The sequence below is a fragment of the Stenella coeruleoalba genome (assembly GCF_951394435.1).
Source record: "Stenella coeruleoalba genome assembly, chromosome: 14".
Lineage (NCBI taxonomy): Eukaryota > Metazoa > Chordata > Mammalia > Artiodactyla > Delphinidae > Stenella > Stenella coeruleoalba.
In genome coordinates, this window is record NC_137160.1 from 10,509,551 (window position 1) to 10,525,415 (window position 15,865).

The 15,865-nt window shown below is 33.0% G+C and overlaps 1 protein-coding gene across 1 annotated transcript in view; it reads left to right on the forward strand.

Annotated features, from left to right (window-relative positions):
* The first annotated feature begins 1,113 nt into the window (after positions 1-1,113).
* The window catches only part of CDH19 (cadherin 19), a 49,643-nt gene continuing 34,891 nt past the window's right edge, over positions 1,114-15,865 (forward strand). The window contains exons 1-4 of the mRNA XM_079942910.1: positions 1,114-1,368; positions 4,592-4,886; positions 11,420-11,539; positions 14,587-14,751. Of these exons, the coding sequence (XP_079799036.1) occupies positions 1,174-1,368; positions 4,592-4,886; positions 11,420-11,539; positions 14,587-14,751 (775 nt within the window). The 5' untranslated portion in view covers positions 1,114-1,173. The remainder of the gene's footprint in view (positions 1,369-4,591; positions 4,887-11,419; positions 11,540-14,586; positions 14,752-15,865) is intronic.

Genomic DNA, 15,865 nt, shown 5'->3' on the forward strand with positions numbered 1-15,865 from the left:
TTTTTAACAACTCTTCCTAACGAACCGAAGACCTAAAAAACCTGTCAGGGACAATCAAAAATATGTGGAGAAAATTCAAAACAAGGTCATATGAAAAACTCCTAGCAGAAAGAGATTCTATGACTTTTCTGCTGATTATGGCATTGTAGATTGGACAAAATTATTTTTCTTCATTAATCCCAAACAAACAAATCCAATTTGGTTATACGGAGGCTCTATATAGATGTGGAAATTGCAACGTTATTCAGTTTCATATAAGGGTGAGAATTACCAATCATATCATGGAGAGCTGGTATGATCAGTATCAGGTTAATGGAAAATTTTAAATGGAAAAGTCAGTAGCTTGAGTTTTTTGTCTTAATATTTACATACTAAAAGATACCTTTCATCTCCATTTTACGTATTATAAACATTCAGCCATTTTACCCAAGCACTGTAATTTTTCATTTATTTTTTTTAAAATCGCTTTATTTCTTTGTTAAGATGAAAAACATTTCTTTCATATCTTTTGCAATATAAAAATATCTTAACAGGATTTCTATTCACATGATGTTGTATAACATCAGTATAAATCGGTGTAAATGTTTAAATCCCCCAGGTTTTAAGTTGAATTGCCATTTTGTCTATTTAATTAGCTATGTAAAATACCATAACATGGGAAACTGGATGCCAAAGCGTATCTATTGAAAAAGAGGAAAAATGTCACATTTTTCCCTGGCTTGATTGTTGATTTAATTGGATAGTTTGAATTTTACTGAGATAGAAAGGAAGAAGTAAGCAGGTTAAATTTTTAAAAATATCTCAGTGTCAGTTATCAATCAAGGAGATTGCTAGAGCAACTTTTCAACCGTCAGGCAAATGTATGACTACAATGAGCAGAAATTTGTAACTGTGCCATTCAAATTATTGCTGAGTTACAAAACATAATTAAGTAGCTTAACTGGAAGATGAGTGTGTATTTCTGTTCCATTTTTACAGATGCAAAAGTTGTTTCATGTCTTTAACAATTATGCGAGAAAATGTTATTTTTTAAATGTCGAGAATTTTGTTTTGTTTTTTGTTCTCTAGGAATATGAAAGATACCTAAGAGTTAAAAATCTTACAAGGGAACATAAGATTTTTGTTTGCAACATACTGTTTCTCTGAAGAGTACCAGTTGGAATCAAGATCAGAATGAATTGCTGCTTATTGCTGCCTTTTATGTTGGGAATTCCTCTCCTATTGCCTTGCCTTATAGCAACAGAAAACTCTAAAACAGAGGAAGTTAAGCACCCAGCGGGATCTCATTTGAGAGTGAGGCGGGGCTGGATGTGGAACCAGTTTTTTGTACCAGAAGAAATGAATAAGACTAGACATCACATTGGCCAGGTACTGATTTTCTGAAAGTGCTACAGGAAATAACCTTGTAAATCTGATCGAAAGAGTGGAGGAGGCTTTGGTATTTGATGAATTCTCCGTTTTTCTTAGTGGAACCATTAGAAAGCTTCAAACACCAGCATAATTGATTGTTATATTTGCAAGCACCTAAAATAGTCGCAAAAACTTGAAGAAGAGGGAAAGCTCTGGTTTTTAAATTTCACTTTAACCTCATACAAAATTGCAGCATTTATCAACATCTGGAAATGTGATGATGTTATTTTTGGTAATGGATCAAAGCCACCACACGGAGAACAGTAATGTTTACCAACGGTATTTAGCCTGATTTTCCATTATGCTAAGTAGGTGTTGATTTACCCCTCATTAATTTTTAATGAAGCAGATTAATACCAAGTCCTTTTACAGTTATGTAGCTTCAAGAGCCTACACACTTCATTTGATTAGTGAAGTTGACGTAAAACAAATAATTATTTCATTTTCTTATAAGAATACATTTTAAGAAAATTTCCTTAATGAGACAAAACATTTCCTATTTATGTTTTTGGGTTTTGCTATTATTTGATTGTCTTCAAACAGAGGTAGTTATAATATCATGTCCTTCTCTGTAAGGCTCTTTCTCTGGATGAATGTACTGAAATAAGTTTAACCACTAATTAACTGACACTAAAATTTAATTGGGCCCAAAGTGTGAAACACTCAAAATTTATTAACTCTCTTTTTCTAGCCCTTTTAGGAGAGCTGCAGTGTTAGTGTGTTGTCTGGATTCCATATGGGTTCATCTGTCCCATCAGCCAAATATATGAGTACATTCATCCAAAGGCCTAGATTAGGGTTTTAGGCAAACAGATTTCAATTGCGCGCGCGCGTATGCACCCGCACGCGCGTGTGCCTGCCTGCTATAAGTAATATTTCTCATCCCTTTTTATTTTCTAAGATAACTCCAGGTAAAGCACAGGCAGAACAGTGTGAGGTCCGTTGTTAAGTGTCTGCTAGTTACCTGAGTCTCTAGCCATATTTACAGTGGACTCCACAGACCCCCATAGGCTCTCCCACCACTGAATAAGGAGACATGCTACTATTGGCAGGCGAATGTTAGTGGTAAGGCTCTACAGGGAAGTGCATCAATGCAGTCAGAACAGGGACTAGTCACTGAATAACTCACATTTTCTGGGTTTTGTTTTTCTGCTCCCTACACATATCTCCCATTACCTCCTTTCATATAGAGGTTTATTTTGCTTCTTTTTCATTCTGTAAAAATATTTATGAAAATATTCTAACAGATTCTTTTCCTCTAAACAGCCTCATTAAGCTTAAACCACATGCAGGTAACTGGTTTAAAATAGAGTAATAATGAATACGTACATGCTTATAATAATAGAGCTGGTAAAAATAAAATGTAGTTGATGTGTCCAAAATAACTTTCTTTTTGATCTGTTTGTTAAAAGAGATTAAATTTGGAAAGCACAATTAGGTAAAAATTTAGTCATATTGATTTGCCAAATTGATAGTAACTATGTAATTGAAAAAATATTTTTGAATGGAAATACAGAAAATTTTATAACACTAGAATCCACAAAATTGAAATGTGTTTAACTTACGCATTTTGTGACAAGAGGAAGATGTTCAATTTTTTTTTAATTAAATATGGGTCCTTAAAAAGATCAAGGTCACTGATCTATGAAAATTAACATGAATGTACTTGAAATACATTTATTCATGACTGAATTTGACTTGTCTTCATTCTAACATTCAAATTTTCAAACTACATTGAAATAATATTTGGAAACCAGGGGCTATGCATTGCTTTCATTTGGTATACTTATTGGAGAATACATTTGTTTTCCACAATTTCTTATCACTGGGGCATGGGGATTTCACTTTTATGAGTAATGAAGGACTTTCAAATTTTAAAAGCTGTAACTCTTTTTTATTATCGTTTTATTATCTCCAATTTGGTTCTTTCATTGTAGAGCAGTGATGTTCAACACATTATTAAAATTAGTTGTTTTAGATATCTTTAGATATTCTCCACAATCACATAGAAAAAATTATTAATTAGTTCAGAATAATATATTGTACTTCAAGCTATCAGAAAAATTATGAAATTAAGGTTGTATTTTTTGGCTAACTTTGTAAATTTTCAGAGAAGCTCTTACTTTGCAGAAGGGTATATTCATAAATGGTGAATCAAGAAAACCATGGATTCACAATAATTAAGAGATTATTCTCTAATGCTTCCTTTCTTTATGTAAAAATAAGTTGGATATGAAAAATCATACAATGTTACCTATATCATGACATCTTTTTTATATATAAAATTCAAAATTCCATTCACACTATGAATAATGAACAAATTTACTTTGCTCTTAAATAAATAAAATAGTGAGCACAAAAGAAGTACATTTGATAACTGAGTGACCTATGTTGGAAAGGAAGAGTTAGGGTTAATTTGGCTAAAACTCAAGGACTAAAAGACCATGTTAGGTACTGGTTTGCAGGGGAGGATCTGAGATCAAACAGGCCTTTTGGTGTAAATCATAATTCTACCCCAAAACCATGTGACGCTGTGAAAGTTTTTAAAATTTTCAGTCTCATTTTCCTTCTCTATTGAAAGAATTTATTATATCAATTATGTGTATTTTACAATGAATGCATGAGGATTAATTGAGAAAACTAATATAAAGCAATTTGTAGATTTTATGGATGATTGAGATTATTATCATCTTCTCAACATGCTCCCTAATTTTCTCACTAATATTTCCATGTTTTCTATGTGTTTTTAGCCTAGAGATAGAGCATCACTGTTTAAATTTATTTTAGATCATTATCTCTCTGTCTCTAGGCCCCCATCTAATATAAATATTTGAAAGTATGGTTTTAGTGACTAAAAATTTAATCATATAGAGTAAACACAAACCAACTTTTTTGTGCATAATGTATAAAAGGGGCTTTGTTTTTCAATCATTATAGTTTCTAATTAGAATCATCTGTTTAGAGTAATGAAATTTGTATAGCGCTTTACGTTGAAAATTCAAAGACTTCTCTGCCTGGTGATAGATTTTAATCTTAAACTTAACATTTTACCTCACTTAATATAATATGGGAATTATATGGAATTTTTAACTTAGGGAATAATTAACAGACATGAAGATGCAATGATTAAAATTTGTCTTAACATGTTTGGAAAGTAAATTATCTCTCTTTGCACTTGCAGCTAAGATCTGATTTAGACAATGGAAACAACTCTTTCCAGTACAAGCTTTTGGGAGCTGGAGCTGGAAGTATTTTTGTCATTGATGAAAGAACAGGTGACATATATGCTGTACAGAAGCTTGATAGAGAGGAACGGTCCCTCTACACTCTAAGAGCCCAGGTAATAGACACCACTACTGGAAGGGCTATGGAACCTGAGTCTGAGTTTGTCATCAGAGTGTCGGATATCAATGACAATGAACCAAAATTCCTAGATGAACCTTATGAGGCCATTGTACCAGAGATGTCTCCAGAAGGTATTGCATATTAATTTACGTCAAAGATGTACCTATTAACAATGAAAGCAGATTTAAAATTTCGAACATATGTTTTGGAAGTGAATTATTTACCGTTCTACACGGGTACTTCCTTCTGCAAATGTGTTAAGTAAAATATTTGAAAAATTAGACTAATGATTAAAATCTTGTAAATAATCATACTATATATTAATAAGTAATTTGTCTTGTTAAAATATAATTTCAGTCTTCAATAGAAAGAAACGTTTATTTGAGTATACATAAAATTCTTTAGCTTGTTCACTTATTGGTTTCTTCAATAAAATAATTTAGTTTCCAAAACAAACTATCCTTTTGTATCTCAAAAAATATATAAGATCATCCTGAAAGAGTCACACATAAAAACAGGAGAAACCAATTTATAAGACTAGAATCCTAGATGCATCTAAACACGGAACATGAAAACTAAAAACAGAACAAAATGGTTGCAGACCTCTGTTTAGCCATATCCATTTTTAAGTTCTTTTTCAAACCCAATGTCACTTTAATAAATATTTTAAATATAATACTTGTAGAAGAGAATGCTTTCCATGAGATGTAAATCAGACATGTCTTTCCAATAGGGGGAAAATCATGGTATGGTTATACAAAATTTGTCCACTCATTCTTTGTCAGAAAAGTTTAATAATACAACAGATAGTAAAATTTAATTCACAAAATTTACTTAAGTATGATAAACTTCAATGTGATTTAATAATTGCCATTTTTAAATTATGCTAATGTGCTTTAAAACTGCCTCACCTAAACATTTGATTCATTAGCCAGGAAGTCTAAAAATGTATATTCCATTATATATTTTCCTGATTCTTCATTTTTTTTAACATTCCAGGTAACAATTTAAAGACCTATTTCTACATGTATTCAGAACATAGGTTTTTAACAACAGCCTAAACAAATTTAGCTGTGTAGCATGTATCAAGACAAACTGTCCTTAGATATAATTGACACATTAATATTGTCCTATTTGATAGCTAGGCAGTGATATGTTTCTTCTTTTTTAAAATAAATTTATTTATTTATTTATTTTTGGCTGCACTGGGTCTTCTTTGCTGTGCGCAGGCTTTCTCTAGCTGTGGCAAGCGGGGACCGTTCTTCATTGGGGTGTGCAGGTTCCCCATTGCGGTGGCTTCTCTTGTTGCGGAGCACAGGCTCTAGGTGCATGGGCTTCAGTAGTTGTGGCACGCAGCCTCAGTAGTTGTGGCTCGCGGGTTCTAGAGCACAGGCTCAGTAGTTGTGGCACACGTGCTTAGTTGCTCCGCGGCATGTGGGATCTTCCCGGACCAGGGCTTGAACCCGTGTCCCATGCATTGGCAGGCGGGTTCTTAACCACTGAGCCACAGGGAAGTCCTGCAGGGATATTTCTTTTTCCCCTTTCCATTCTTCTCCTCCTCCTCCTTTCTCTCCTCCTCTTCCTCCTTCTTCTTCAACTAGCATATGTTATGGGCCTCACATGTTCTAGGAACTTTTTGTAAGACTGGGAATTCAGTTGTAAAGGAAATATATGAAGTAACAGCTAGTATGGAACTTATAGTTATAGCACACGAACAGTAAATAACTCTTTTAAATAAGCCAGGTAATATTTGACATTGTATGTTATTAAAGTGTTAAGTATGGGTAAAGTATGATGATGATTAATTGACTGGAGGAAATGGGGACATTTAGGAGGTGACATTTGAAGGAAATGATACAAAGGGGCCAGCCATGCCATGTTCTGGGAAAAAAAAAATTCCATTGCAGGGTGAGGAGAATTGCATATATCAGTATTGGAGTTATTGGCATATTGCTGGCATGGAGGGCATGACAAAGGATGAGATCCCCTTAGTAGAGAATTTAGGTAGAGAAAAGGCAAACATACAGGGTGACCAAAGTGTTAGAACTTAGTTGACTGCTGAATTAGAATCAATGAGATTGGTCAGTCATGTGAGCAAAGAAAGACACGAGGAGAGACGTTGCACAAGAAGAGATCCTCCAACTCTGTGGAAGCTGCTTTGAGGTTGAATAAAATCAACGTTATTATTTCTCAAGCATTTGGTACAAGTTTACATGCTGCATCACCTATGTAAAATAAGTTTTTGCAATATGATATGTCTGATAAAGTGGGCATAGTCAAATATCGTCTTAAATTTATTTTTATGAAGTCCTTTGTAAAAACTAGATTTAAGATTCTAGAAAGCTGTCTAGAAAAGACACAACTGATTTAAATTTTGCATGTTTGAAGAAAATCTCTCAAGGGTAATATAGGCAAACAATATCAACTATCAATGTAATGGATAGAATGCAGAATTGATATATTACAACATATTATGTTGAAGTTTATTATAGGAACAAGTAAACTGAGAAACTACTTTTATTAAAATCTGATTCTGAGACAATAATTTTTTAGAATTAAACTTTTGTTCACTTAACAGGGTACATACCAACTGATTTAAGAGATCTTCAGGCTGCAAGAGTCCATCATTGGCTCTTTGCATTTCCAAATAGTTAGGCCATCTGTGATCAAGCTATGCTGACTCAACTCAGAGGCTCACAATGACCTTTGGATCCTTCAGTCACCAAGAGAAGGCTTTTCCCACTCTCTGGTCTACATTCCTTGCTAATTCAATTTCATGAATCTAGTCAATTTAAATTTTTAGGAGTTGCCATTAGTTATTCAATTCTAATTACAGGATGGTGTCCTTAGGTGGAATAATAGGAGTTAAGGGTGAGAGGATTCAGTATACACATATTCGTTCTGGGTTATTGGCCCTTCCCTTTACACATAATCATTGTGATCATTTTGCATTGTCACCGGTGTTCTAAAGTAGGGCGATTTCCAGTTCTACCTATGACAGCCCCACTAAACCCTATTTTTCTTTTTTCTGGCATCTTGTCCTAGAAGCATTTGTCCCTGATTTTTAATTTTTTAAAAATTTTATTAGTATCTGCATTACAACAAGCCAGAGTTAATTTGGTAGACATCTACTTTTTTTACTTGCAGTTTCTTTCATGGTGTGTGAGAAAAAGTGTGTGAGACATGTGGCCAGTGAATAAAGTTGTTTTAAGACATGGTTAAATCTGAAAGAGGGCTAGTTATAACCCAGTACACTATATGATAAAACACAGTTAAGCTAAGAAACCTATTAAATAATGTAAATATGTATGAAGAATATCCTTCTGATGATATATTTCAGGTTAAAATAGTCTGCATAAGATATCTTTCATTAATGTACATATAGACCATTTATCCTTTAGAAATACATTTATTTCTAATATAATTTAGAGAGAATTTAATTTTTGATCCATTAATGTAATAAACCCAACTTTGTCACTTTTAGTGAGAGCACAGTAAAATGAATAAAGAGAGACTAAACAGGTTAGATTATATATGTGACATGTACCATGCTTCATACATTGATCGAGTCAGTAATGCACATTAAAGATGATACGCAACAACTAAGTGTCTGTTGCCTATATTTAACTGGTGACACAAGGAAGGGGGTACTGTGAAACAATTATTATTTCCATGAAAGACACATTATTGGCCTCATAGTGATTTTTTCAACTTTGTATGCACTATAGTATAGCATACTTAACTGCGAGTGAGTGCACAATTCCTCTTACACATGACAAGTCCTCATGGAAAACATAAATATACAAAATATTATCAAATATTTTTGTATTTCTTAATTGCTTTGATGTTTATTTATTATTACTATTTATTTACGTTTGACTATTTTTTGAAGATTTCTACAGTATTTAAATTACTGATTAGGAAAGTATACAGGCTTACTTCTCTCTATTGACTTTTTTAGAAAAAACATTTAGAAAATATTTAGAGGGTTTAAAGTTGCTTAATCTGTATTTAATGAATTGTAATGTCAATAAAACTGAAACAGGAAAAAAGGAAAGACTGAAACAACTGAAGAAAATAAAATCAGATCATCAGAGTGATGTAAGAGTTGAACATTGCTAAAGTCCTTCTGAACTTAATAGGCGACATTTACAAATTATGCGTAAAAATAAAGCAAGACTTTATGCAATGAACTTTTGGAAATTCTGCTGCATATTTGTATATTCTTAATTTATTTTACATTTCTTTTTTCCATGGTAAGTTTATAGTAAGATTCACAGACACATGATTTCACACACACACGCACGCATACACACACTCACTCACTCACAAACATAAAAAGTGAATCACTGGTTAGTCATCAATGGTTCATTATCAAGCACTGTTTGAAACATTGAAACATTGTAGAATTATGCCAGTTCTGTAGGATTGCTACTTTTAATTTAAAAGTGCAGTGAGTCTTATATGGGAGAACAATAATTATTTTCCTAGAAATTGAACTCCCTAACAAATTCACATGAGAGAGTTATTCTGAATATTTATAATATCATATTTTTATCCACTAAATTTTCTGAGTTTGACTTTTTTGGACTTACCCCACACGCAAAGAAATTATTTTTTGTGACATTAATATATTACATTAAGTTTTCCATTTAGTAGAGAAAAAGGTCATGACATATTAGGACATTGAAGAGGTATGTTTTGGTTAGAAGTAAATGAAGCGTTGATTAAAATGGGCTTTAAAATAAACTGAACTGGGAAGAACAACCTAACTCCATAGCTCTTGTCTCTAGAAATGAAGTATGCGTGGTCTATGAGTCAGTGCATTTTCTTGGTCTTCCTGATTCTTATTTGTACGGTACTAAGAAATCTAAAGTCCTAATTAAGAATTTCTCTTGGTCAACAACTAACAGTACAATGATTTTGACTATTGTTACTGAAGCCAAATACAGGTGGTCTAGTTCTGCAAACTAGAGACAGGAAACCCTGATAGAAATAAATGAAATGGAGACATCATGAGGAAATGTAGGGGAAGGAAATGGATGAGTGCATAGAAGCATAGTTAAAAGAACAAGACTTCCCTATTACAAACTGATAGGAATGGTCTCTAAGAAGCCTTTTGTTGGAATAATTCTTTACGATTCCTACAGGGATATATCTATCTATTCATTTATTTAGTATTTGTATTATTGTGATATAATTGATAATATTGTGTAAGTTTAAGGCATACAATGTGCTGATTTCATACATTTATATATTGCAATGTGGTTACCACTATAGCCTTAGCTATCATTTCCATCATGTCACATGATTATCATTTCCGTGGTGAAAACATTTCAGATCTAGTCTCTTAGCAACTTTGAAGTATATAATACAGTATTGCTGACTATAATCACTATAAGGTACATAATCTCCCCAGAGCTTATTCATATTCTAACTGTAAGTTTGTACCCTTTGACAAACATCCCAATTCCCCTACAACCAAGACCCTGGTAACCAGTAATCCACTGTCTCTGTAAGTTCTGCTTTTTTTTTTTTTTTTTTAAGATTCCTCATATAATTCATTGCATACTCTGCCTTTGACTTAGCATAATGCCCTCAAGGTCCAACCATGTTGTCTCAAATGGCAGGAATGTATATAAAACACCTGAAACTAATGAGTGTCTACATGTTGAGTGGAGGACCGTATAAAACAAGCGTTAAATAACTAACATAACAATTCTAAAACAAAACAGCAAATACTATCAATACATGCAATTGAGGACCACAGTAAAAGTTTCAACATTTTTATTACTGAAGCATAGAATGGCTTCATGTTAGAATGTGTCAGTTTATAAAATTAGATTGTAATGAAAAACTTCATAATGCTAATTTCATATAAAATCACAAGCCTATTTGATTTAGTGCCATTTGTGTTGCCATTCTTATTGACATAGAACATAGTGTTTCAAAAGATGTGGATTTCCAGCAAGACCCATAATGCTAGATTCCATGTTTACATAAAAATAATTTAAAAGCTCATTAAAGAAATATTTTTAATTTGACCATTAATTTTAAACATACAAATACTTATTTCCCATGAGTTTTATTGATTGTTACTGAATTTTAATGAGAATACTTACGTTATCAATCTGGTAGATTTTGTTTTGCACTTAAAAAAAAATCTTTAAAGAAAGTAGGCATTTTACAGAAGGGGATGAAGCAAGCCAAATAATTGTGCTTATCTTCACACTATGTCGAGATCATTTCAATAATCTTTATTAATATTTTACTAATATTCTGTAATTTTTTGAGGTACAGGTCACAACATAGTTTTTTGAAGAAAACTGTTTCTAATTTCCCTTTGATTCCTCTGCTAATAACACATCTTTAAATGATCCTTAATTACGTATTGTAACGGGTTAATAGTTATATTTCATTAGATCATGGATTCACATATTTAAAACTCTATATGGTGTATGGAAATTAGGGTTATTTTGTATAAGGTTTTATTTTCTTGTCTATACAGAAAGATACTTGTTTTATAATTCAGAACAGGGAGGACTAGTCTTTTATTGCATATCATCATCCTCCTTGCTAAAGAAAGAATACCTTACAGAACTGGAATCCATTTTTCAAGAAGACCATAGACTTAATTTCTTGTAACTATGTATTTTCTCTTCAGGAACATTTGTCATCCAGGTGACAGCAAGTGATGCTGATGATCCTTCAAGTGGCAATAATGCTCGTCTCCTGTACAGCTTACGACAAGGCCAACCATATTTCTCCATTGAACCAACAACAGGTATTCCTGGAAGAAACGAAGTGCAATTCAACATGATTCTAAGGCAAAGTCAGAGCAAAAGTTCTCTGCCTACAAACATGTTGTAAAGTAGACGTGATGTTTCAATAAATAAATGGGTTGTAATGTTAAGCATTTAATTATTTTTAATCTTTTAGCTGGTTTTTCTAAGGTTGGGAGATTGGATTTTTCTCACCCATACCACAAATGATTTGTGTATGGGATATAAAACATACTTAAGGATTATTACAAATTAATTACAGAACTACAGACAACCCAATTTAAATATATGGGGAAAAGACATTTACAAACAATTGGCAAAAAATCGACAAACAAAAAGCCTGCAAGCATATTAAAATTGCTCAACCTCATTAGTCATCATGGAAATGCAAATTAAAATCACAGAGTTCCACCTGTACACCCAGCCAGAATGAGATTAAGCTGAGTTTATGGCTGGGTGTAGGAACTTAAAAAAAAAGTTCTGTATTGTATGTCTTTTTGATTCACATGAATACAACATTTGCTTTTTCTGTCCTTCTCCAATTTCTGTTAATCAATTGAATACTTTATAAAATAAATTTTAAAATTGCTCTTATTTATTTACATCTATTAAACAGTTAAGAATTATGTGCCATTGATTGATGGACAAATATTGATTGCTTTGGTCACTACAAAGATTAAACCCATATAAATGAGCTTATTTATAGTCTCTAAAGATGAGAAAAAAAAAATACCTGACTAACCAACAAAGAATGTGGCAAGTTCCAAAAGCAATAAAATTCTGTGATTGTTAATGAGACAAATATTATTTCCATCTTGATGACATGAAAAGCTTTAAAAAATTAAAGCATGTGTTGGGTCTTTAAGCATTTGTTATTGATTCATTCATTTAGCAAGTATTAAATAGGTCAGCCTTTATCAGTCAAGTTTCTTTTGAGAATCAGATTCTGAAAAATATGATTTGAGTGACTATATTCTTAATTCTCCCCAGGATAATACCTAGTTTCTATTATTCTGAAAGTACAGATTAAAGTTATTTTAATACATGCAATGGATGCCTTAAGACATTCCCTTACACAATTTTGGTTGAGAAGGGTTGAATATGCAACAAGCATTGTACAGTATACTAGGTTTACAGCAGGACACCATTGCAACATTAAAAAAATAATAATAGGGCTTCCCTGGTGGCGCAGTCGTTGAGAGTCCGCCTGCCGATGCAGGGGACACGGGTTCGTGCTCCGGTCCGAGAAGATCCCACATGCCACGGAGCGGCTGGGCCCGTGGGCCATGGCCGCTGAGCCTGCGCGTCCAGAGCCTGTGCTCCGCAATGGGAGAGGCCACAACAGTGAGAGGCCCGCGTACCGCAAAAAACAAAAACAAATAATAATAATAATAAAAGGAAAGCAACAGGGACTCTTTTCTCTTGGAACTTACAAATAAATATTAAACATTTGTGTATTAATAAATACATGCACTAAGTTTGTGAATATTATGAAGTGAAATAAACAAGGTTCAATAGAAGAAAGTAAGAACTCCTTCATATTGTGTGGCCAAGGCAGAATACACTGAAACCAGAATGCTGAGCTGTGACGTGACCAAGGTGAGGAGAGCATGGAAGGCATTCTAGGTTATGGGAAGAATGTATAGGAAATTCCTGAGAAAGGAGAGTGTTTAAGCTCTTAGACTAACTAGACACCAATGTGAAAAAGCACCGAGGAGGAGACTAGAAAATGGGCTATCTGTGTAGTAGATGTGTGCTGGGTGACACTGGATCTTCACAACCATTTTGATCACTGTCTGTTCCTCCAGCCCTCACTGGAGGGCTGAGCAAATTAGCTGAACATATTGAGCAAATTAGCTAAAGCAATTAATTGTATTAATGGAGGAGCAGTAGAGCCGACAGCAAGATAGCAAGGCAATTGGAAGCCAAAGCACAGAAGTGGTAAGTTTTCGAGTGTGTAAGAGGATCTAGGAATATATGTCCTTTATCCATTCTGAAGGTAAGAAGACAGGTTGAAAATAAAGTCAGCAAAGTTAATTGAAGCCTCCATACATGGGAAGTGAAGGCCTCTGTGTTCGTCTCACTCGCTGACTAATCTCTACACCTAATACTCTAATACTATTCTCCTTTGCTAATAGGAAACACAATTCTCTGTTGAGTCACACACAGGGAGATATTAGGAGCATGTGTTTCATATATTCCATGGTTTCCATACTGATTCATATAATATAGTTGTGAAACACTTCAGTCCACAATTAAAATCTCATCATAATGTGGTCCAATTTGTCCTTCTTTTATTTTTTTACAGGTATCACAATTTTTTAATTAACACTTTTTCCCCAGACATATTTGAAGATTAGCCATTCTCTTTCTTATATTTGTATTATGTGTTCCCCAAATCTTTAGGATTACAACCCTTCTATTCACCACCTTAAATTTTTCCTAGGTTGTTTTCAGTGATGATTAACTTTTTACTAAATAATTTTATAGAAAGTGGACATTTATTACCACATTTCCATGGTCCAATATGTATATGAATATCTCTGTTGGTGGATTATGAATAACTGTGAGTCAAAAATCAGCTCTTCTTCATATATTATGACTCAAAATAAACTTAACATCACAGGTGCACAATATTTTTGCATAAATTTGGTATTATAGTTTTACATGTATCCATAATAAACTAACTTCTTCTAAGTTTAGGGGAAAAGTTAATTGTAGAGCCCTAATATTATGTTAGAGAAGAAAGCAGAAAATAAGTTGAGGTAAAAATAAGACATTCTTCTTCTCTCCCTGTGGTTTATCTTAACATAGTATTTTATTAAGATTCCACTAGTATTAGTATTGTGATGGCCACTCTACACTTCAGGCAGAGGTGGTGATTGACTGATTATTGTTGTATTTTTTTCTCCAGGGCAGCATCTAGCACATTGTAGTGGTTCAAAATGTGTCAAAAGAATGATTTTATGTTTGAATTCTTAAGAAATTAACTAGGAAGATGCCATGGTTAATAATGAAATAATAATTATAGTTTATTATGTCTTTAAAGGAGTCATAAGAATATCTTCTAAAATGGATAGAGAACTGCAAGATGAGTATTGGGTGATTATTCAAGCCAAAGACATGATTGGTCTGCCTGGAGCACTGTCTGGAACAACAAGTGTATTAATCAAACTTTCTGATGTTAATGACAATAAGCCTATATTTAAAGACAGTAAGTAAAAAGGATTCTAATAAATAATTTTTGAAAGTATGGGAAATAGCACAAACTAAGTCTTGATTTAGCAAAGTGCTTAAAGCATCTGCTTTCAGATTTAGGGTAGTGTCACTCTTTCCTCCAGATTAACTTGTTGGCAATTTTTAATTTGTACAATCAAATGAACGGTTCTTTTAATTTTCCCACAATGAAAGAGACACAGTAGCACAGTTACACTATTACTTCCTGAAAACAGCAAAATATTACCAACTTTAAAGTAACATTTCTCCCACTTAAAAAAGGAAAATCTCACAAAGCAGTCTGTGGAATGACCTGCTATATGCTACTAAGGAAGTCAAGAATCCCTTTAAAGAAAAATTATACTGAACATGCTCCTTTTTTTAATTCTAAAAAGATTTATTCTTTAGGATATTAACACCTGTGATTATTTTGTACATTTTAGCATAAATTACAAATGATATATGAATGACTAGTTCTTTGTAAGTTTTATGCAAGTTACTTTTGAAAAGTAAAGAGAAAAAACCTTATTTATATTTATATCTATGTATTTCAAATATAGCTGCCAGTATTTTCTTGTGACCAAAACAATGGGGTCATCTGACTTCATCTTTCTCTCTCTTTTTAAAATTTATTTTATTGAGACATAGTCGATTTACAATGTTGTGTTAATTTCTACTGTACAGAAAAGTGATTGAGTTATACATATATATAATTCTTTTTGATATTCTTTTCCTTTATGGTTTGTCAGAGGATATTGAATATAGTTCCCTGTACTATTCAGTAGGACATTGTTGTTTATCCATTCTATATACAATAGTTTGCATCAGCTAGCCTCAAACTCCCAATCCATCCCTCCCCCACCCCCATCCTCCTGACAACCACAAGTCTGTTCTCTATGTCTCTGAATCTGTTTCTGTTTCATAGATAAGTTCATTTGTGTCACATTTTAAATTCCACATATAAGTGATATCTTATGGTATTTGTCTTTCTCTTTCTGAGTTACTTCAGTTAGTATGATAATCTCTAGGTTCATCCATGTTGCTGCAAATGGCATTATTTCATTCTTTTTTATGGTTGCATAATATTCCATATCTTTCTTTTCCATTTCCAC